The 25,234-nt window shown below is 41.0% G+C and overlaps 1 protein-coding gene and 1 pseudogene across 1 annotated transcript in view; both read right to left on the bottom strand.

Moving 5' to 3' along the window:
• The window catches only part of HMCN1 (hemicentin 1), a 1,183,532-nt gene that overhangs the window by 774,890 nt on the left and 383,408 nt on the right, over window positions 1-25,234 (bottom strand). The window contains exon 12 of the mRNA XM_086956029.1: window positions 12,666-12,807. Within this exon, the coding sequence (XP_086812155.1) occupies window positions 12,666-12,807 (142 nt within the window). The remainder of the gene's footprint in view (window positions 1-12,665; window positions 12,808-25,234) is intronic.
• LOC147747806 (MARVEL domain-containing protein 1-like) lies at window positions 21,352-21,905 on the bottom strand (annotated as a pseudogene).

Here is a 25,234-nt window from a genome sequence, read left to right as displayed (position 1 = left end):
AGGGGTGAGTTTACGGAGTAACACACAGAGGAGCTGCAGCAGCAGTATACGTCATTTCGGTTCGCGCTGTGATTGGCTAACATACGTCACAGCAAGTGCTCTGATTGGTTCACGTGACAGTGACGAGCTGAAACGAGATTGGTCAGTTCTGAATACTGTACTTCTATTGGTTGAGCAAGGTGGTGACGTAGCTTAACTTGATTGGTTTGTTGGTGTCTTTCGCGCACGGAATGGCTGAAGTAGCGGAACATCAAGGGAACATTTTGAACATTTCGGAATAAGCGATTTTGATTTAAAATATGAGTTATTGGTATAAAGAAGAGAAAAAGAAGCCTTCATGGTTTCAGAAAATGAAAAATTTATTTAAACCTGACAAGAAAATTGAAACGCGTGGTGGTAAATTACTTCATAAGTACAAAACACCCGCAGCCTATATGGAAGGCGAATATGGTTATCATACTGTAATTTGGTTTGAAAATTGGATGCATTATACACAAAAAGATGGTGTATTAGCATGGCCGGAGGATGGGTTATTTAATATGAATGTTTTGAGGAACTTGAGAGAAAAGATGATGGATCTTGTGCCTAAGCCTAGACCTACACAATTTGAGGCTTTAGTTGAATGGGAAGTTGAGATGATGGAACTTGAACGTGAAAGCAAATGCTTAACACCTAGAAATTCAAAGCAGATTCTAAATAGAGAAACACATGAGGACAAAGTGAGACGCTGGAGAAAAGCAGACATGTATGATGGTCTGTATCCAGTGAGAATAATGATCACTGATGATCTAGAACAAAAGAAAGCTCAGAAAAGACTTGATGAAGAGTTAGATGATGCGGTTTTAGAAGACATTTATGCTACTAAACGTAAACCGCAACCTTATCAAGAAGATTCTCAATCTACCCCGAGAGTTTCTACAGGAACTTCTCCAAATGCACCTCCTAGGGAAGTTGAAGAAGGTTCACCCAGATTTTTAGAATTACCTGAAAGAGTAGGGTCAATAAATAATTGTAGTACACCCAGAGAAAATAGAATTCCTGAACAAAGAGATAATTTCCCAAGAAGTCAGGAAAGATTAATTCATGATATGCCAGAAATTTCCAGTTATAATAAAGCGAAGGAAGACTTAATTCAACAATTAACAAAAAGCATGGAAGCAGTGACAGTACCAGTAACAATTGGTCCTGTTGTACCAGTTTTTGAACAAGGAGAGAATAGACATTCTGTTTTGACGGTTCCATTGAATGCAGAAATTCAAAAAGTGGCTGAAAGATTTTATACAGAACTTTCAGAAATTCATAGAGAAAAATCTATGATGCCAAATTTAACTTTAAATGGGAGTTTAACAAGTTCCCAGACACCATCTGTTGCAGACTCAGATCCAGGTCTGTCAGAAAGAAGACTAAACAGAATAGATTTAACTCAAATTGCATTGTCTCCAGAAGCTCCTGAATATAAAAAGCTCGATGTTGCAAAATTAAAGGCTGATTTAGAAGAATTATTTATTGGCACAATTGGTACTGACAGTTTGAAATTGTATCAGGATGATGAATTACTTTTCATTTGCAAGAGCATCCAGTGGAAAACGAAAAACAGGTATGAGCAACTAGAAGAAATGGCTGCTGAATTAGAAATCAATTTGAGCAAACAAAAACATTTACAGAAACATTTTAGAGTGGATTTTTCTGAGAGGGATATTGATAATCTTAATGTGGCTGGAAGAATGACCCATATAAGAGAATTAATAGCTTTTCTCAGAAAATTAGGTGAGATAGGCAAATGGAGAATAAAATGGTCAAAGAATAAAGAACAGGACAAAAGGGTCAGAGGTGAAGTAGTCTCAGAGTTTCCAATGAGGGAAATAGCAGGAGGAGGGTACGTGCATGTCCCTTGGTCAAGACAGGATATACTGCTGTTTACTAATGATTTTCCTCACCTGAGAGAGAAGCCAGTTGAATGGTATCGACAGGTAGACAGATTCATAAAAGTGTCAAAAGTTCTGTGGATTGATCTGGATGGATTCTTTGACATTGTTGTCCCATCAGATCTTTGGACAGAATGCAAAATTTCCGTGGATTGGCCAAAAGAAGAATCTGCTCGAGATACAATTACAGGTGCCCCATCAAAAGATGTTATGGACATTTATAATATAGTAATTTATTGGCTGAAAGGAAAAATTCCCCTGAAAGAAGTGGACTGGGTTAAGATTGACAAAACAAATCAAGAACCAAAAGAATCAGTACATTCATTTTATGAAAGGTTACTGTTAGTCTTCAAACAGTACAGTGGCTATGAAAAATTAAGTGAAAAGGACACGAGCCACTTTATTTACAGATTTGTTTATGGCTTGACACCTGAAATTGGTGAGATGATTAAAAACGGAATTGTGTGCTGGCAATCACTTTCGGTTGATGACATCCAGAGAAAGGCAAAATATTGCAGTGATGAAATAGATGCAAAGCAGAAAAACCTTAAGGAGAAAGCAATGTGGGCACAAGTGAAAGTAGCTGAGCAACAGCAAATGGCTTTTGTGAATAAAAATGTGCAACAGAATCAAGGCAAATTTAAGAATAATTTTTAATAATAATAAACCTAAATTTAATGTAAATCTTGAAGAGTTAAAACAGAAGATCCCATGTTTTAATTGCGGCGAAATTGGACACTGGAAACGCGAGTGTAAAAACCCGCCCAGAAATTTTAAAAATAATTCATTGAATCCACAGATGCAGAGTGAGTTAAATCAGCAGCAACAGCTACAGCTACAGCAGCAGTTAAACGAGTTAAGTCAACAGCGACAGCTACAGCGACAGGTAGCGAATCAGCAGAGCCAGATTCAGCAGAGCCAGATTCAGCAGAGCCAAATTCAGCAGAGCCAGATTCCACAAGCACCATTTCCTAATTGTGTAAACGCTCAGAGGTTTACACCAGAAACAGGTTTCTGTGGTGGTAATCAGGTAAATAATGTGTCAAAAATGAATTTGTCAAATACTTCCCAGCAATTTTGGCTAAAAAATAAGGAAGAAAGTGATTCATCTGATGATTACGCATGACGGTGCCTGAGAGAGGAAGAAGAGTGTGTGCTTGGACCCACTCTTGAGGTAGATCAGTCTGGTCCATTTGTAAATGGAAAAGTGAATGATAAAGATATTACTTTTGTTGTGGACACTGGTGCTACTCGTTCTACTGTTAGATCAACAGAAATAGAAAATCTTCCTCTCTCTGGTGAGTCCAACCAAGTTGTAGGTGTAGCAAATCAGCAAATTAAAACAAGTCTGACAGCCTGTAAAAGTTGAAATTGGAAATTTCAAGGATAAACACAGGTTTCTGGTTTGTGACAGCAGTCCTGTAAATCTGTTGGGTCGTGATATATTGTGTAAAATGAATTGCAAGATATATTGCTCACCAGATGGCATTGAGTTACAAACATCAGAAGAAGATGGCCTTTATAAATTGACAATGATGATGGTTGAAGAGGAAAGAAAATTGTTATGTCCTGTCTTTGATAAAAATGATTTGCCGGAAGAGCTCAAGAAGCCAGTCAAACCAGAAATTTGGGACCTAACTGGAAATGATATGGGTCTTATGAAAAATGTGGATCCAGTGAAAATTACTGTGAAACAAGGAATAGATTTCCCGAATGTTCCTCAATATAAAATGAAAGCTGAGACAATTGAAGGTGTCATTCCAGTGATCGAAAAATTCATAAGCCAAGGTGTGCTAAAAGAGATTGAGAGCAGCCCATGTAATTCACCGATTATGGGTATCAAAAAGCCAAATGGAACTTACAGAATTGTTCAGGATTTAAGAAAAATTAACCAAATTGTTGTTCCATGTTGTCCCATTGTTCCAAACCCTGCGGTAATTCTTTATCAGATTCCGCGCGATGCAGAATGGTATACGGTCATTGACCTATGTAATGCCTTCTTTACAGTTCCACTGCATCCAGAGAGCCAGCAAATTTTTGCATTTAGGTTCCAGAACCGTATTTTAGCATGGTGTCGTATCCCACAGGGGTATGCTGAAAGTCCATCTATCTTTAATCAATTATTAAAGAAATCGCTGGAAGATTTGATTTTGCCTGGAAATTCGACATTGGTGCAGTACATTGATGATTTGCTTGTGGCAGCAAAGACACAAGAAAATTGTGTAACTGACACCATTACTCTTTTAAATCGTTTGGCAGATGAGGGACATAAAGTATCACCTGCAAAATTACAGTTTTGCAAACAAGAAGTAAAGTACCTTGGTCACAGAATTGCAAAGGGAATCAGACAAGTGACCATTGAGAGAATAAAAATGATTCGAGCAATACAGCCTCCGACAACACAAAGACAGGTCAGAATGTTTCTGGGAATGGTTGGATACTGTCGTCAGTGGATTAGAGGATTTTCGGTGATTGCAAAACCACTGCAGAGATTAACAAAGGCAGACATAAAAGATCCGATCAAATTGTCAAAAACTGAATTAGAAGCCTTTGAACAGTTAAAAAGAAGTTTGTGTGAAGCACCAGCTTTGGGTATGCCAGATTATGAAAAGGAATTTGAGCTATACTGCAGTGAGAGGGAAGGTTGTGCATTGTCAGTCCTAATCCAAAGACATGGGAAACTGAGAAAGCCAATTGCTTATTTCTCAGCTGTTTTGGACCCTGTTGCAAAAGCTTTGCCAGGTTGCTTAAAAGCGGTGGCTGCAACAAGTGTAAGTCTTGAACAAAGTGAGGGTATCATTATGGGATTTCTTGTAAAAGTATATGTACCTCATTCAGTTGAGATTCTTCTTACCAGAAGTAAAACTCAGCATCTAACTAGTAACAGATTGACAAAATATGAGAAAACAATTCAGGGATCAGATAATGTTTCAATTGCAAGATGTGTGAATTTAAATCATTCTACATTATTGCCGGATGGTGTAATTACTGAGGTAAGTAATGAAATTGATATTGATCATGAGTGTCTGGATGTTGTAGATTATTGCACAAAACCTCGTCAGGACATAAAAGATGTTCCTTTACCTGAATCTGATTTGGTCTATTTTGTCGATGGTTCTTGTTTAAGAACAGATGAAGGAATTCTGAGAGCAGCATATTCAGTGTGTACAGTTTCTGATGTTGTAGAGGGTTCACCTCTTGATGGAATTCGATCAGCTCAAATAGCTGAATAACTTGGTTTAATTCGAGCCTGTGAAAGAGCAGCTGGTAAAAAGGTAACCATAGTGACAGATAGTCAGTATGGGTATGGCGTAGTTCATGACTATGGTCAACTCTGGTCTCAAAGGGGTTATTTGACCTCTGCGGGAACGCCAATAAGAAATGCAAAATTGATCAAGAGATTGATTGATGGCATTCAATTACCAGAACAAATTGCTGTTGTAAAATGTGCAGCTCATAAGAAGGGAGAAGATTACATTACTAAAGGAAATGCATATGCATATGAGATTGCGAAATACTGCGCAAAGAACAATTATTCAATCAATCGGGAAAAAGACAAAAGTCACATGTTGAACTCTCTCATGCTAATATCTGTAGTGGAAACATGGCAGGGAGTAAAAGAAATACAAGATGAGGCAGATGATGAAGAGAAAAACACATGGTTAAAAGCAGATTGCAGACAGCGAGAGGAAGATGGAGTTTGGGTCTACAAAGATGGTAGACCTGTCTTACCTAATAGCATGATTGCTGACATGGCACAGATGTGCCATGGTCCAGGGCATTTAGGTAGAGATTCCATGATCAGATTGTTCAGAGAAACATGGTTCAGTCCAAAATTCAGAATCATAGCAGAGTCACTTTGCCAAAGATGTTTGATCTGTCAACAAATGAACCCAAATAGGAAAACTGTTGTAAGCTCGGGAACCATAGGTCGAGAGGGTGGTCCTTTTACCAGGTTGCAAATGGATTTCATTGACATGCTAAAGCATAACAAGCTGAAATATGTGCTTGTATTTGTTTGTCTGTTTTCAAGATGGGTGGAAGCTTTCCCAACTCGTCATAATGACTCAGTCACTGTGTCAAAATTTCTTTTGAGGGAGATCATACCTAGGTACGGATTTCCAGTAACTATTGAAAGTGATCGCGGAATGCATTTTGAAAACAGATTGCTGAAATTGATTTGTGAAGCTTTGAACATTGAGCAAAAATTGCACTGTGCATACAGTCAGAGGCATCAGGTGTTGTTGAACAGATAAATGGAACTATTAAAAACAGGATTTCAAAAATGTGTCTAGCCACAGGAGTGAAATGGACAGATGCTCTTCCACTTGTTTTAATGTCTTTGAGAAGCACTCCAGAGAAAAAGACAGGCCTTAGTCCTCATGATATCTTAATGGGTAGATTAATGAGGTAAGCTTTTGTTCCAGTTGGCAAACTATTGAGTATTAATGATGGTGCAATCATTGAATACTGTCAGAACCTTTCTGATGTAGTTAATTCTGTATTTCACCAGGTGGGAACAGATGTTATAACAAAAGAGAAAGAACAAGCTCATGATCTGTTGCCTGGAGACTGGGTGAGAACAAAGGTACATCGAAGGAGAAACTGTTTAGTTCCTAGATGGCAAAAGCCAAGACAAGTAATTCTTGTCACTACAAATGCTATTAAGTGTAAAGGATTGAAAAGGTGGGTGTATGCGAGCCATACTATTCGTGTACCACCTCCTGAAAATTCTGATGCAGAAAGTGAGACAACAACTGATTCTGATTCAGAAGGAGATCCTGAAGATCCAGAATCTGATGATCAGCAAGAAAATCAACATCTGAAGAGTGTAGATGCAAATCAGAACTTGAATGAGGAAGATCTGGAAATTGTGACTGAAGAACAAGATGTTGATGAGGATCTGTTAGAAAAAGAATCTCAAAAAGAAAAAGAAAATTCTGAAGCAGAAGACTCTGAGCAAAACAGAAATCAAATCCAGGAGAGTATTGAAAGGCAAAGGAGTAGCTCTCTGTGCAGGAGCAAGAATTCTGAAACTGGGAAGCTAAAGGTGATTCCTGAAGAAGAGGAAGAGTTGCCAAGTACCAGCAGTAGGGATGATGTTCCTAATGGAGTGAAGCTGCCGAGTAAAGAAGTTCCTAAGTACAGATTTGAAGTCTCAGAGACAGATACAGACGGAAGTGATGAAGAATCTGAAGTGAGAAAATTCAGAAAAAGATCTTGGAAAAGTGAATCAAATGAAACAGTGCCAAAGAAAAAGGTCTTGAGAAGAGGAGACATTTGGCCAGAAGATAATCTGAAGTTCAGATTAGTTAAGAAATCTAAAGAGCAAGTAAATGAGATTTCTAGTCAGGGAGAAGATTCTGATAAGAAAGACGAGAAAAATAAGAAAATTGAAATAGTCACTCGTAAGACAAGAAGAGTGATAAAACCAAATCAGAAGTATAAGTCCCCAGAGTGGACCTACATTATAATACCGCCAACTGTTGAGGTAGGGACTAGCAGTCAAGAAGACTTGGAAGAAACTAGTGACATTGATTGAGATTGAATAATTTTTAGATTAGGATTCTAATTTCCTGGCTTAAGGCTGAAGAAAATGTGTTAGGTGACATAAGGTTGAAGAAATCTTGTTAGGTGGAAAAGAAAATGGTTCATGTGACGCAAGGTTGAAGAAAAGCTGTTTTAGGGTTTCTTTTAAAAAAAAATTTTTAAAAGGGGGGAGTATAGTTTGTATAGTATTATTTCTTTATTTACACATACATTTTAAATTTTGAATTTTTGTTTTTGATCATCTAAAAGATGTCTGGTTCTGACACTTCAAGGTGTTCAATTCTGAAGAGGTGTTGCAAAATGTCTATAATTTGTATAGTTCTTTTGATATTGATTTGGTTGATATTAGCTGTTGTATACCCTTTTGGTATTGAAAAACAGAAACAAAAGACTAATGTAACAAGTAAAGTAGAGAATAAACATGAAAAACATGCTGACAAATTTAGCAGAGTTATTAAGCATGATCCAGAGATTCATCAAGATAGATCTGTATGAGATTTTTCTAGCAATTCATTTTCAAGGCTTTTATCCGAATATGTTAAAGTAATGAATGTTAAGGATTGTTATGTTTGTGTGAAGCTGCCTGCTTCTGTTTCAGAGGGGGTTACTTATAATATGTTACCTCTCAGTTATGGCATCACTTGCAGTGTAATTGCTAGCCTGTTTTATCAAACTGGTCGTCTGGAGTATTATTATTCAGACTTTGATGAGGTTTTTACAAATCTCAAAGTTGTAAATAGCTTAAACAAAGTTAGGCCTGCGAAGCAGATGAGGGAATTCTTTTTAGTAACAAATGAGCTTAATTATGAATATGCTTATAGAAATTATTTAACATGCAAAATGAGAGCTGAGGAAAAGACTTTCCTGAACATGGTTGAGGAGAGAAGGGCAGTCTATAAGAGAAATGAAGTACTTAGACATGCTAAGTCGAAATACTGGCAGATGGAGGACGCTAAACTTAATGGAGTTAACACAAATGCAGCTATTCATATAGATGAACCAGTTAGTGGTAAATTTTGCATTAGAAGAGACAATACTCTTTATGATAATCTGTTTATCGGAGCAAGTCAATGTGAGGATAATTATCTTATCGCTGGGGGATGGGGATTTAAAGGTGGAAAGGATCCAATTTTTCCTGGAATTTATTTTATCTGTGGTAACAAGGCATATTTTAGCCTCCCAGGCCATTGGTATGGGACGTGCTACCTTGGATTAGTTTTTCCAAAGATTTTTCATGTTGACAGAAATGAAAAGGGAACCTTTGAATTTGGTGAACACCTGAATAGGTTCAAGAGAGAAAGTTTTTCAGAAGTCATGGGGGACATTTTTGGTGCAATCATCCCCATGGTAGGAATAACAATGAATTCAATCAAGAATAGAAAGGTGTCCACAATAGTTGACAGATTGTCAACAGATACTGTAAGTGGTTTTCAATTAGTTAGCACAGAACTTGTTGCTACCAGAAGTATGGTAATGCAGAATCGTCTTGCATTAGACATTCTGCTTGCAAAAGAGGGAGGGGTCTGTGGGGTCTTACATGTCCAGCATTGTTGTACTTATATTCCAGACAAGAGTCGGAATATAGAGCCGCTTATTAAAAATATAACTGAATTCCACGAGGAGATAGAACCCCTGGAGGAAGAAAATTTCACTGAACGTTTAGGCAAAAGAATAGAGGCAATCAAGGAATGGTTTTCAGAAATTGGTGGCTCAATCATCGGCAAAGTGCTCTGTCCAGTAATTGTCATCATTATAGTGATATTGCTGTTAAAAATCAGTTGCATGATTCACAAGAGAAAGAAGTATCAGAGGGAGAAAAGGAGGATCTATAAACTCAGAAAGGAACAGGAGAAGGAATATGAGTTACAAGAGATGCGAAGGACTCAGTTTGAAAATGTTGAGCAAACAGCAGAAACAGGGGTTTAGGGAGACTAATACTGAAAGAACTCAAAATGTGACGTCTCTAAATTGGGTTCAAAATTTTCTAAATTTTGGGTGTTGTTTGGTGATTTTGAAATCACCAGATGAGGGAGTTGATGGAGCGAGTTTCAGAAATTATTTTATTCTGGCTCGTGAAATTAATTCTCTGTAACATGAACTAATTTATTAATGAATTGTTGCATGATTTGTTGTATTATTCAACCTAGATTAAAAGCATTTGCGAGTCTGTTTTGTAACACATAACTAATATTGTTTTGTTCTTCCTATTGTCTTTGTCAATATTAATGCGGCTGATTATTTGATGGCATGTGCTTTTATTATGTGTGCTTATGTGTTTGTCTATGTTGTGCCTGATAATCCATGTTGTGTTTGTCATCTTTTTACTCTTTCAGATATATGAAGAATCCTGCTGGACATTATGAAGAATGGTAGATTATAAATGTGCTGCTTTATTTGTGCGCTTCTGCTAGGTGACATATATTAATGGGTTAAGCATTAGCAATGGAGGATGGGTAACAGAAGGGTTTATTTTGCTTGAATTAATTATTCTTTTATGTTTGTTTAAATACTAGCTCGAGTGAAAGGCTTAGGGCCTAGTTCTGGAGAAAGTTGGTTAGCCTGACTGAGATGAGCCAAGCACAGCCATGATGGAACAACCTGTTTCATAAGCGTATTTCTTGAAAATAACTGAACTTTTAACAAAAGACTTTGTGCGGTTTGTGCTCTGAGAAGATACTATTTCCAAGGTTAAGGAAATGACAAACGGCGGATCGGCTGAGTTATGGAAGTATCTGAGAACTTTTTCAGTAAAATGTTACTTTCTGCGGAAGCTGGTGTCGCCTCATGTAAATGGACAATGAAGATGACGTCTTGTCATCGCTGTTCGGACGGCTCATGGTGGACTGATGTTTAGCAACCAATCACGTTGCTGAAAACTCTTGAAAATATTACGTTTTAGTTAGATTAGTGACCTAAAAAGGTATATAAACTTGGCCCATTGAGGGGAGAGGGGCTGACTGTTCCTGAGGGCGAAGTGCTGTCCGTTTTCCCTTGGACACGTAAGGCAATGAAAAGCAAATTTTAAATGTCTTTTTCTTACAGGGTCAGAAGGCTTATTTTAGGGAATTAGGGTTTGTTTACTTAAATTCAGATAATTTTTGAGCAATTTTGATGTGCCAGACCTTTGTGCCAATTAACTAATTGTTGAGATTAATTTAATAAAAATGTTTGATATTAATAAAGAATTAATAAAGATTTTGAAACTGAAACTTAACTTTGAAATTTAAAAATAAAAGACTTAAAACGTCAAGCTGGTCTTGATTAATTTTGGTTGTTACCATTAGCAAAGATTCATTGGCCATAGTGGTCTAATTAAATGTTTCCTTTAAGTTTAGATTTGTTATACTGCAGTTTTAAATAGTGTACATAATATTATTCAGTTGGTGTGATAAATTAGGCCACATGATTCAGCTCCAGGATTTTCTGTCTTAGTTGTATGGGCCTTGGTATTAATTAGTATGGTGAGTATTAGGTAGTGAATGGTGGTGCAGAGAGACAGAATTTCTATTGTGACGCTGGATCAATAACATAACCTCTTAGACAAAAAAGAGAGAGATCCACCTCCTTCTCAGCAAGATCACAATATCCCCAGTCTTGCTTCACTCAGAATTCACAGACAGTGGGTCAAGAGACAAAACTTTCCAACCTAAACGGAAAAGAACTGCCACTGACTGCAGGTCAGAAGCTGAAGATTCTGGTTCATGTTGGGGCACAGTAAAAACATTATTGTGTGTATGAGTTTTACCAGGACTGCAGAATCTTGTTATCAGTTGACAGGATAGCCCAGGTGACGGCACGATTTATATGGAGGCTAGCCAATGCTAAAGGTAGTGGGGAAAGCACTATATCATCTTCGATATGTCACATGACAAAGATATTGCATCCACTGTGTCGACTACCACTTTATTGTTGAGGTAAATTGAGCTGTAACTAGCTTAATGATATAGTGATAGGTAATACATGGAATAAGATATTTTCAAGGTTTGGAAGAATCATTTGAGGGAGATAGAAGCACAAAGAATGTGGGTTACATTCCGCTTTCATGGGTCAACATAGGGGTAATCAAAAGGAGAGCACACACATCATCCTCAATAACTGGAGTCCCTACGGAAATAGTAGTGAGACCCTCAATGACTCTTGTCCCTCTGTGGTATATTTGCTCCACTGAAGTACTAGTGCTAGTAGACAGTGTTTATTTTTAATTGTGAACCAAGATGGTCACAAGGTTAAAAGCAGTGAGATGCGATGGGGACCGTAAATCTGACCTGCACATCCAATGTGTGATTGGAAAAGAGGTCGACATGTTTCAGCCAACTGGCACCCATAGGGGTTGATGTCTTTCTTCAGGACCAAAAATGTATCAGATCCCTAAGACACCTGGTGGGATAGTGCCTGCCTGGAACTCTGTATTGCGTGCTTTTTACACGGTCAGCCGGGGGCGTCTACTGTTGTCCCCTGAAACATAAATTACAACAAGAACACAATATTGTGCATGTATGCACACTTTGCTGCATATTATTCATAAAAATAGTAGGGCTAAATTCAGCCAAAAGAGTCGATGCCTTACCTAAAAATTCACAAAGACCGTGTTTGTATATACACAGGTTATACTAATTGTACCCATAATTTATAAGTGAGAACAGTTATTTCGAAAAGTGGAAAGATGCACAACTTAAAAATAACAGGAATGTTTTGTGTAAAACACCTTATTAAATAAAAATGGTCATTTTTTTAAGGTTTAGGGTTGATGTAACCATGATCAAAATTCAATTATGCTGATCCGATGTTTCGTATATTTCATTTAGTGTTTTCAGTGAATGTTAGTGATGCCTGTGACAAGCAGAAGAGCCTTAATAATATCCTCAGGTGGTGTAACGTCTCATCTAAGTGTGCCACCAAGATCATGGTGCTGTATGACACGACAGGCGATGTAGACTGGAATAGTGCATCTTAACTGAATCAATATTTCATGTAACGCCGTGGGTTATGTTGGTCTTCCTGAATGACAAAAGACCAGTGTGATGTTGCTACATAGGGAAGCAAATAAGGAAACTTGTGCTCTGTTACTACCAGGAAATGCTTCAACTATACCCAGGAGCAAAATGTGTTTCTAATGAACTATGCCATTCTTTAAAAATACCAAAAACAAATAGATGGCTAGACAGATAGACAGACACACATGAAAGATACCTATTTGAGCCTACTATGAACATGTCATTAAGCGTCCATACGATCTGTGGTTTCGGATGGCCAGTTGCAGAACACTTGAGTGTCACCTCGGCTCCCTCGATAAACGTCTGAGTTCTGGGTTCAACAATCACTTTTGGGGGTTCTGTAATAATGAGAGGTAAAAAAAATAATTCACAGAAGGATTCAGTCACATAGTTGTTTTTAAATTTCTCGGTGAAAAAAATTCCAAGAAAAACATAATTCTAATAAACTTCTGAAGCATAAGTTAGGAAAGTAAATAAATCTGTCCAACATGTTTTCTTATGCTTGTGCGTTTGGGAACTGTTATGAAAAAGGAAACATGCCCTTGGTGTCATTCTAATAGTGATATAATTCCAGTAATAGAGCTTGGGTTCAGCTATGGTGCCTGCAGTGTATCAAGGTGATCTTTTACTTGTGCTGATTTCATTTTTCTTAGGGTCTGATTACGAGTCAGCAGAGCATAATCTCTGGGGGACAAACCACTTCTTCTGCTACTGAGTGGTCTGGGGGTTTCAACCCTGAACTTACCAGGCTCTCCAGTAGCTCTATGCCCCAAAACCCCAGACATGAATTTATAAGGTGGAAATCTGCACCTGGGAAAACGTAGTAGAAGGGCTAGGAGAAACAGTGGGCAGAAGCAGCCCCCTCATGGCTTTTGCATAATGGGGAACCCCACAAATTCCACTTTATCTGGTCCTGGCCTCTGTCCCCCACCTCCACACAAGCAGCAAATATCCTGGAACAGAAAAAGAATCATAGAACAGACAGCAACCCCTCCACAGAGAAATTCCTGACCCTGAGCCCTCAATCCTCTTTAACTCCTCCCCACTACAGACACAATCCTGGCTTAGAGGCACATGCTTGTGGCTGACCGTGCCACATTCGACAACAGCACAGGGGAGCACCAACAGATCCTCCACCATTCCCCAAAGCTAAGAAGCCTCCCACCACCTCACTCCGACTGTTTCCCTGTGACCTACCACTACCATCTGATGAATTGGCAACACTATGCAGGATTTTAACCAAAAAACACGGGTCTGCATAGTTTTTCCCCATTCTGTCCTATTGAACTAAAACTCCTCAGAGAATAGGATATTTCATTGGTAATTCTGGTTCTGGTAATTCTGGCACCTCTGCACCAACTCGTAATCAGATCCAATATGAGTAGCTGTCACTGTGTGACACTCTTATTTGAGTTTATTGTTTTATACCTATGGCTGAACGATCTTTAATTATTACTAGAATAACTTTCATTTGTAATGCCTAAGGCTAGCTATCTCCCATTATACTACTACTCCTGTTTGTAAGGTTAATAACATTTGTTGTGTGGCCACACCAGTCTGTCTTCTATTTCAGTGGTTTTGAGTTGGTCCCATTGGAGAGGGTCAGCCTTGAACTACGGTAACTGAGGCCGCTCCTAATGCACTTAATGCATTTGTAGAGTTGACCTCCACAGACAACTACTGAAAACTTTAAGAAACAGCTAGGTAGGCACATAGAGAGTGGAGAAAAGATTGGGAAGGGAGATGGGTGAGGTGTAGTGAAATGGGGAGAAAAATTGGCAAAGTGACAAAAAATGAGTGCCAAAGGTCTATGTAACGGTACAAAAGGGGGTGGTGGTACAAAAGGGGGTGGTGAGGGACGGAGTATCTGAATCAATCAAACACTCACACCCAGTCAAAAGATCTGGGTTTAATCCATCACCGTTCTTTAGCCCACTCTGCCACCCCAGTTCAGACATGGCTATATGCAAATCAGTCTGACCCTGTGCCTCATGGGAACAGTCCAGCCGAACTGCCAAGCCATGTCTTCCCACCACCTTTTGTACCGAAAGGTCTATGTAAGGCAAGGAAAAGACATGGAGGAATGTGGAGATAGTAGAAGATGGTAGAAACTGAGAGGGAAAAATATGGCGAAGGTAAAGAGAATGAGAGAAGACTACCCAGCAACAAAAAAAGTGGGTAACAAAATTAGAGCCGGAGAACCAGGAAGGGAGGCAGAGGATGGGCAGTATATTGGTAAATGGAAAGTAATGCGGAATAAAAAAAATGTAGAGCAAACGAAGAAGCAAAATAAGGGGTTGTCAGCCAAGAACAAAGTTGTACAATGAGGAAGGTGGGCAAAGTAATGAAGAGTGGAATGTGAACAAGAGAGGTGGAAACAAATCAGTGCGAGGTAACGACCACTGCATCCATCAATAGCTACAAGCAGCAATGGAGATTGTGATCACTCCCCAGTCCCAATTTGTAACAGGGTTTTAAATGCTTTAATTGTGAAATGATTCACAAATTTAGTTTTCTTTAAATGATATTGTGAGTGCTTTGCAAACTTAAAGGAATGTGTGTACAGGAAATTCATGTTTATCAGTAACATCCTCTCTCTTTTCCTCTTCACAGACTTTGAGCCATGTCGGGAGACTTTCAATCTCATGCAATTTTCTAATGAAATGGAATGGGATGAAAAATTATTTCAGAAATTCGAAATTGTATCAATTATAATGAGAGTCACACCCTCCAAATACAGGTCACTTGAGAGGTCGCACAGACCAAACAGAGGTCTGTCAATCGATTCCATTGTGTTCAATGTTCAATGTCAGGTGTTATGTAAATAGCGTGCAGCAATGGTTAAATTCGTCTGTGATAAGATTTGTCTCAGCATCTGCCCATGATTGTTCCCTGTATATCATGACTCTTTAAATCAAAATAAAGGTAATTTTGCATTGTTTACATGATCTTGCATTACATATTCTTAATGCTTCTGTGCTTTTCCTATCTACCATCATCAATGAAGTGAGCTATTTAACCCATGGTTTTACTTTATTTCCTACACCCAGGATGTCTGTTCTGTACCTAGAGTGCAATGGTTATTTTTCTTTAAATATGTATGTCCAGGCATGCTCCCTCTTTTAGATAATACTGTTTATCTCTGAAAAGCGCGCTAGGACATAGAAAGTGAAAGTATTCAAATTACATTCCATCGCCAGTCAATGTGACACATTTGCAATTCACAGCCATTACGATCTTCACAATGTCAATCACCTTGCCCTTCCTGAGACCCTGTACTTGTGGTGGTTGCACTATATATACCAGAAATTCCAAGTCTCCTGCATCTCCTTGGTAGGCACAATTCAGGTAACATCTGTGTACAACTTACAATTCTTCATTACTACAGACCATTTATACTGTAGAACCTTGGACTCCTGATTTGCATATTTGCCCTAACATGTAGAAGGATATGTCTCGGCATAGAATTCACCTGCGCCTCAGTGTTCATTTTAAATTTTATGGGAACACCATGAGTTCAGAGCAGTAGTGTCACACTTGCATTATTCATAGATAGATGCATAGCGCGTATCAATAAAAGGTACATCAGGAACACTCTGTGTTGGAATGTTGCTTCCATCAATTCCGCTGAGGTATGAGATGCCAAAGTTCATGGCTACAATTTCAATAACACACTTCTCTTTCCAACTTAGTTGAAAATCTGACATCCGTAAGGCCTGGTGAATCCTTGCCTTGTTGTTTAATTGTTCAGTACTTACTCTCTGTTTCTTAGTTAACCCCTTATAGTGCTTTGTATTTGTTGGGGTTTCTCTCACTTTCATGCACCTTTATTGGGAACCACCCAGTTGGCACAGGTCTTTTCTTCCCACTTTCGACGATCTTCGATCACTCCTGAGTGCAACATTACATGCACTTTTGTGTGCTACTGCCCATTAATGTCTAGTATTTTTTCATATCCCCATCGAAGTGCAAATGGCTCACACATTCACAGATTGACTTTTACCTTGTGTTGCATTGTCAAATAGATTTCTTTGCACTGGGAACTGTAAACAGGAATCCTGTCACATCAGGCTACCTAGCTTCACTTGCAGAATGATTTGTGGTTTCTAAACCCAGTGAAGGTTCAATTTTCAGATGTTGTTTGCCTTCATTTGACAGTCTTCCTTGGGCTGAATATTTGGCTAACCCAGCTCTGTTTTGCCTCTAGGTGCCAAGAAGGCAGCCATCAAACCCACACCCCAACAACCCTTTGAAATCTGGCTTCTGGAATATTGTTCATTACTTGAATTTTAAAGAGTATAAGTGCTGGGGCCCAATGTTTTGCTCAGAATCTCGAAATCGCCACAATTGAATGTCGGCATGCCGAGTACCAAGGCTGCGTAGCATTGATCCCACCTGATGTCTCTTTACTTCACCACCAGACACTTCCTGCTCCCTTATCTCAAATTTGCACAGGTTCCTGCTTTCTCCCTTTGACAACCCAATTTCCATCTTTCTCTTACCCCTTCTTTGTTTTCTCTCTCTTGCTCTGGATCCAAGTCTGATAAGGAAAAATATATACCGCTTCCCTTCCCCCCAAAAATGAAGGTGGGCCCCACCTGTAACCACCAATTCAAAATAACCATTTCTGCTGTGATCCCAGAATCCACAAAAAATGGAAAGGAAAAGAGTTCTCTTTAATAACATGGTCAAAATCATCTGCAGATGCTACCTCATGCACGCTTAGCACTCTTTGAAAATGCCACTGCTAGCCAAGATGTTTAATTTCAGCTGTTTCTCATAATGTGCTTGCATACCGGTGACTGGAACGCACACATTTTGTTGACTCAGCAGAAAGCTTTCTATTTTATTTTGAAGACTCGTGCAGCAATCATCCCCAAGTGCTTTAAATCTCTGACTTAGTCTAGAGTAATCAAACAGAAAATGTAAACAACTCATGGCCATCGAGCACACCAATGTGAAGGCCAGCCTTTCTGAGATGGAGCTCAGACACCATTGTTTTAATTAGTTACCTTGAATCTGTATCAATATTTGTTTTAAATTGATTGTTCTTTTATGGCTATAATTAGCCGCAATAACGTTTTTGAATTGAAATATAATCAAAGCATCCCTAATTAATAGCTTAGGGTCTATGACGCACCTGCATCATAAAGGTAAAAGTTTACCAACCACTTGAGTCCATGAGGAAAACAGGAGGAGGCTAGTGTCTCGCCTTATGCTTCAAAGATACGGGACTAGTTTGGCATGATTTAGATTATTTATAATTCACATCAAGAGTACTATAGTTAGCTTTAAGGCACATCAAATAAAACTCACGGTAGTGTTGAAACATTATAAAGCACGAAAACATTTCACAAAAGCAAGAACTGACGACAAACGCATGAATAACAGACTTCAAAGTGAAGGGCTTATATGTTCCTGTGGTGTGTGCTGACTTATCATGGCTGGTTCAAGGATTTTCCCATATGAAATAACTTTTATTCACCTCATCCCTTAGCATTGAGTCTTTAGGCTAAACTGGGGGCGTATTATATATACTGCGCACTTTCCCTGTTTGTACCACGGTGCACCTTTCAAAAGGTGAGCTGCGCGCAAACAGGGAAACTGCACCCTATTATGCAGAATGCGCTGCCCCCAGGGCAGCCGCGAACATGCACTGTCCTGGGGACAGCACAATCTAGTGAAATATGGAGCGGCTGCTTCGAAGCCGCTTCCTGTTTCACAGTGTAGGGGGCATGCCACCAGCACTTGGAAGAGGGGAGAAAGCTCCCCTCGCAGACGTGTTCAGTGAGTAACTGCATCCACCTTCATGGGGATGTATGTGTGGTCCATAGGACCATCTCACCTCACCCCGAGAGGGCTGCCTTTTGTAGGCTCACTGAATGTGCGTCACCTTTTTGTGGCACGTCCTAAAGGCCTGTTTGTCCCTTCAACCATGTCGATGATATGGTGCGGGGGCAGAGGCATAGGAATGCCCTCTTTTGCATGTGGCCACACCCCCATGCAAATGAGGGAATGCCCTCTTGTGATATTGCTAGCACTATATGCGCACCCGCGCTATCAACAATTGCAGAAGGGGACGCACAAGCGTTTGCAGCCCCTCTGCAGTTGCGCATGCCCGTTGCACCGCTGGGTCATAAAGTATAATACAGTCCCAAGTGTACACTTCTCCTGCTACCTTAAGTGGCTGTCATAGTGTAACCATCCCAGCCTATGCCTGATCTACAGCATTTGCCTATAAGTCCTGAGTTCGGTGTCTCATCACCCTCGTGCCTGAGTTAGTAGAAAGAAAGCCTATAGACACCCAGTTGAACATGTGCATGGTGTTTTTAAGTACGCAAAGGTCACTAAGGGGATTTGTGTTCTATTTTAATTCTTCTTGCAACAATACCATATCATTCTGTGCAACCAGCTCATGACAGTGACCCTGTTAAAAGAATGCATGTACTGTGAGCTTCAATTTCAAATTCTTAATTGTATTCAGAGTTGTAGGTTCAAATCCCCTTCATGAACTGAGCAAGGTCTCTTCAGACCACTTAAAGAAATGTAATATGAAGCCCAATAAACATTGGATGCCTCAATGGAGTGACACCGGGCCTGATTGCAAGTGACTCGGTTAATTCCAACCCGTTTGTAAACCCCAGTTTACGCATGGGTTGGAAGTATGAGTTTGGATTTATTTAGCATATCTTTGTTAAATTTCGGCTGAAATTTAATGTGGGACAAGTGTACAGTATCATATACCATATCAAGCGGATTTTGGTGAGTCAAACACGAAAATCTGGATTTTATTCCCCACAAACTCATAATCGGTGTTATTGATTGCACCCGATAAATAACGCACCCAGTTGTATCATTATCTATCAGTTGCAATAAATAGCCCCTATATTCGTAATAAGGTTCTTAGATTTATACTCCCTTCCAATATTTATGGTAAGCCACGTGGGGCAGAATTACTAAAGAATTGTGGATGATTACATATTCTTAAAAACTGTGCTTTAACTATTTAGTAATAGCTAAATTAGCAAATTTCAGGGATTTTCATGGCATATATGTTGATTCAACATAACACCACAGGAAGCAGAAGCGACATTACATGATGACTATAAATTGCATAACTCGGTTGACTCCTTGCCCAATCCGTACATCTTCTAAAGCCTCCTTATTTGCAGCCGAAAGGCAAAGATCTGACCAAGGAACAAAAACTACAAAAAATAGACACATCTCTCAGAGCCCTGTTTACTTTTTCTTGCTGCTGCTGTCAACAGGGACCCTAACACTGGGGATAGCAAGGACAATGCCATTGGCACCAGGGGGAAGGTTAAGGGGAGCTGCTGTTACCCACTAGATCACTCTAACTGATGTCATTGATTTTTGGACAATAAATCTGGACATCCTAACTACTATTCTATTGAACATTTGCACTTGTAAGGGATAGCTATTGCGTCTTAGTAGCTGCACATTTCCTATTCAGTAAGGGGCATGCAACCGTGACGAAGCATACATCTGGAATTTACTTGTGGTTATTACAAATTCTACAAGAAAACAATGATCAAACTAGTAATGTGTGTTGTTCTGTGCTGTCCTAAGATTAAGGTTTCTTCATATTCATAATCAACATGGATATTTGTTTGCCCTTTAGAAAGAAATTTAGAAAGACATTAAAGTAGGCAAGGAGTGCCCAAGATATCTTTTAAATTGTTCCATTGAGGCCCGATTACTGTGACCTCCATGCCGCAAAGAGAGAGAGATCTAGTAGACTACCATCCTTATCCCATGTGGTGCATAAAGTCCAAAGTTTGTGAAAGAGCCAGGTCTGACCATTGATGTACCCTGAGGAAGAGGCCCCCAGAAAATAAGCAAGTCCTTTTAGCGAAGAGAGATGTTGCATATCCCTTTTTCAAGCACAATCTTGCAATTAGTAGGAGCAAAAAGCTCTGATGCACTGTTTGTGCATCTCAGAATGGGGAATTCAGTGCTCTCTCTTGGGGCCTGATCAACAGGAAAGTGACTCGGCGCGGCACCGCAAGCTTTTTGGCTGCGCCACACTGACTCACTTTCAAAGCACAGGTAAGCAACATATTTGCAATAATATCTCGCATCCCTGTGTTTTCCCCTACGCTAGGGCAGCCTTGATGCCATGCGCCAACGCAGGCACCCTTGCACCATGGAGCAAGAACGTCTGCGTTTCAAGGGAGATTGTTTTTGTGCAAGAAGGAGCACCTTCCTTCACAAAAACAATCACTAGAGGTGATTTCCTCTTTCTATGTGTGCTGCACAAAGCATCACGCATAGAAAGAGAAACACGCATTTGCAATGCAATAGGTCTTGCATTTGCGAGAGTTTAAGGTATTGGCATTGTAAATGACAACGCCTTTTATTAAGCCGTTTTGATAAACAACACATAAATAAAAGGCATTTTCATTTACAATGCCAAATGCTCAAACTCTCGCAAATGTGAGACCTGTTGCATTGCAAATGCTTGTTTATATGAGTATCCATATTTTTCCAATGTGGTACCACGACGTTATGATTTTCTCACTTTTTGTCTTAAATATAAAGAATAGTTGTTCCTGTAATGCACTTCAGTAAGAGGTGTGGTGTAACGGCTGAGATATGAATTCTAATCTCAGCGTAAAAATGTGACCTCAAACCTGTGATCCTGGGCAAACCGCTTTACCCCGTGCTGTTTCTACTTATCTGCCTAAACCTGGAAGCGCTTAGAAATGGACAGAAAATCAGCATTCAGCGCTATAGTGTAATGAACTGGAAAGTCCATTTTGTTCAGATTGGAAGTGCCTGGAGGTGCTTCGATCTGCCATAGCGCTGTATCCAAGTCTTCTCACTCACTCTCCACATCCGACAGGCCCGAGGCCAGGGGTTCAGATAAGGCCCTGGTTGCCCCGGCACTTCTTGCAGATGCAGGCAACAGGCAGACAGCAGGTAGAGAAGGCAGCAGAGGCAGGCTAAGAAGGAGGCGGCCAGGTAGAGGTGGTAGAGGCAGTCGTGCTTGTAGGCCACCACGCTGCAGTACTTGTGCCTCAGTGTCTTGGGTATTATGATGCTGATGGCGGCGGCGGCCTGCAGGCAGATGGCCAGGGTGTCATGCATGGCGTTGGTGGTCAGCCAGCGCTCGACGCCCAGGAGTGGCACCAGGTCCTGCTTGTCCAAGAGGGTCAGCAGGTACAGGGCGATGGTCAGCAGCCAGAAGAGCACAGCCACAAAGAGGGCTAAGTGGATGGGACCCTCGTACTTTTTGCAGGCGATGGCGATCCCAAGGGCGGCCCCGGACAGCAGCTGCAGCACCCACAGCACCCCCAGGAAGCTCTGCAGGAAGGCCGGGTCTGCCCGCAGGGAAGCTCCTCGCTGCCTGTGGGGGTGGGTGTGCAGGCGGGGGCAGGTGCGTTGGAGGGGGTGAGTAGGGTGGAGGGGGCATACCAGGCAGCGAGAATTCAGGATCCTACGAGAGACAGCGCTGCACACCTAGGACCGTCTAAGGAGAAAGACAGCCTAGCTAAGTTCTCCTGAGAAAAGAGCGCTGTCCGAGCCAGAAGTTTAAGAGAAGAGAGCGCGCGCCCACACCACTTAATCTGGACACGAGCGAGTTGTCTCTGCAAATAGCCACCACAGAGAAGAGATTGATGTTAGGGCCAAACTCCGAGCAGAGAGATGCCCAGCAGCCTCTGGTGAGAAGGGAGCCACCCCAATGAACACTCCCTCCAACCACACAGATGCATGCGCTGCAACGCTATGACCCACCTACGTCACGGAAAACAAAGATGGCGTCAGCCTGTCCAGACGTGCCGTCCTAAAATTGGACAGGGCGGTAACAAAAAAGCCAGATTTCCAATCAAGTGCCAGCGTTTAACATAAACGATGACACAAGCCAATGAAAAAGAGGGGCGGGGCTTCAAGTCCCCTTCCAAATCAACTCGACGACAATAGATCTCGCACTGTGGGCAGCGCATGCGCTGCAACTCTAGGAAAGACCCAAAAACGAGGAGAGGTGAAAACATTTCTCCTCGTTGCGCCTCACTACGCCTCACCTGGAGAGACGAAGCATTCTGATGCATTTACAGGTTTAAGAAAGGATGCAAATCTGAGAATGCAGCAGAAGCTATGGGTGTTAGGCGCGAACACCCACAGCAACACCCATGGCACACCCATTTCACACAAAGTGAAAAGGGGACGTATTAACAAGGACACAAAAAACCATGCAGGGTGGATTTATGTGTCCTTGTACATATGGGGCAGCAAAATGCGCCGCCGGTGAGTCACAAAAGATGTACCAGCGGTGCAAAGGGCTTATAAATAAGCCCATTTATACTTTATTCCATAATCTGAAGTGTGAAATCCAGATTGATATGCAAATTGTGCACTTGCTAATTTTTTAACATGCACTAACAAAAATGTGTGGGTCTGCTGCTCCCATAAGCATTTTGCAGCCCAATCATGACCTGAGTGTGTTTTTTTAAATATATTTCATCTGGTCCCACACTACAGTTGTGGGGATCTTTTCAGGAGACCCAGGGCATTACGGAGTGACTTGGTTCAAACTGTGCCAATCATGGCATTTTAACACTGGTTTTCTAGGGTTTTAGCTTACTATTAAGCCCTTAACTGAGCACTAGGTACACCCCTTTAGCACCTGATCTCCAGGATAGGATCAAGTAGTCCAAGGCTTACTCTGGGAGGTGGCGTAGAGTTAGAGACTCCAGAATAAATAAAACATCTGATAACAAATAATACATACTTGTCCAAACAGTACTTTGGTTTGTAAAATAAAAGTTATTAATAACACAGAACACAATTATTGTACTTAATAATTGGAGGGCATTACAAACGATATATCAACTGTAACTGAGTAAATATGGTACTCCACGGTTTAGTGTAAACTGTTCTCTATGGGATACGGGGTGTGGCATGTGATAACGCTCCTTGGTTTTTGCCCCACTGAGGGGAATCACAGAAGAGTTCTTCATGTGAAGCTCCATTGACTCATTTTATCTGCCAGCCCATCATTTACCATTTGCAGCCCCAAAAAATATGTGATTTTTCCTCTACGCCTTATGGGTCCCAATTACGCAGGACCTTTCTGTTCTTAGTTGTGGTTTGCTAGGACAGGACCGGCCTGCAGTTTGTCACTGGTCAGCAGCCTTGCCACTCAAGGCGGTGTGCACAGCGAATTGGGCTCACCTGCTCTTCTCCCCAGCCCAGCTGATTTGGTTCAAGTGTGCAGTGTCAGCAGCATCGGAACTAGCAGTGGAGAAGCTGTGCAGTTCCACTCTGCTTGTGGTTGTTTGAGTCCTGCTCCATGGTGTCATACTCGTGCTTCTAGGTGGCTGTGTCTAGTGAGAACACTCGAAAAGCATTGTGTTGATCTTCTTGAAGGCCCCTCAATCTTAGGCACTTATATGGAACAGCACATGCTGTGGATGCATTAGGGTCGCTTGCATCTTACCCATTGTTGTGAGTGGTGTAGATCCTCCCTGGGCTACAGTGGCCACTACAGTTCAGAGCGACCTCAGCTCCTTTTACGTTCTCCCTTTCTAGGTACTGTTTTCATGTGCAAGGCTATCTCCAAAGCCTCTCCTCAGCAGCCAGTGGATTCTATCCTTCAAGACATGCTCTAAAGTAGCCTCTCCTGGCATGCTGTTGAACTTCACATTTTCTGGCCTGGAACCTAGCAAGGTGTGTTGGCAGTGGATATTCCAACCATGGAGCACAGAATAATTATTTAGCCACCACTGAGTTGAAACCCCAGTTACCGATAGAGAAATCTGGGCCCACTGGCTGGAAACTTCTCTCTTATCTTTATGCCAAAGTTGCAGACAGTAGTTGTGTATTCCAACAGTCAGTAGTGAGACCAGTACTTGGCTGTTCTGCCCTTTTGTTTATTCTATTCAGACTCGTCCAGCCAAGATTTTTGATACAAGGGGTTACTGGGGCACAAGGGTGCAGAGGAGGCTAAACCACCTTTTAACTAATGGGAAGGAGCACTCATAGTGAATGATGGGACAGGAAAAGGAAGGGAATCTCCCTTGGCTTCAAATGGTCTCTCTGACTCCACTCCTCCTGGATGTCCTGGAGAAGCCCTGCAGTTGATATCTCCTTTTGGTGAACTACAAGTCTGCCACCCTCATGTTAGACACCACTTTGTTGTAGCAAATAGCAAATGGATTGTTGTGTGCCTATGGCCACGTGTTACACATGCTCCACACACATCTTCCAAATATGCAGATAAATAGGCACATAGGACAAATGTATCCCATATGAATGGGCAATAGATCCAGTTTCAGAGGACTAGCATCCCAATTTAAACAGGTGGCCAGTAGGCACCTTTATCTGGCAGGGACAGGTAAAAAGGCCTGCATTGCCTGTACAATTATCACAGTTATCACCTCTGTTAGACCTCTACCGTGTGGCAAGCTGACAGTAGTCAAGATTAGTCAAGAGGGTGGACTTGGTGCAACCCTCCAGATCACATGCAAAAAGAGCATGGATTTAACCCAGATCTGTGACTGAGGCTGAGTGTCTGAAAAGTTTCAGCGCTCCGCCCATCATCTCCTTTTATTTGCTTTGTTTCGACCTAAGTTGGCAGGGTATGCCCAGACGTGGGTCCCTTGCTCCCTTTGCCCCTGGATTCAAGCTAGCCTGGCTGATGATGGGTGTTACCCTGAAACCTGTCCCAGGATGCCTGTTTCCGGTTCAGGTAAGACCTGGCTTGGCAGTTCGGGCTGGACTGTTCCCATGAGGCACAGGTTC

Source organism: Lissotriton vulgaris, chromosome 1_1 (genome assembly GCF_964263255.1).
Source record: "Lissotriton vulgaris chromosome 1_1, aLisVul1.2, whole genome shotgun sequence".
Classification (NCBI taxonomy): Eukaryota; Metazoa; Chordata; class Amphibia; order Caudata; family Salamandridae; genus Lissotriton; species Lissotriton vulgaris.
The sequence above is the reverse complement of the archived record's forward strand: the minus strand, read 5'-3'. Positions and strand labels throughout refer to the sequence as shown.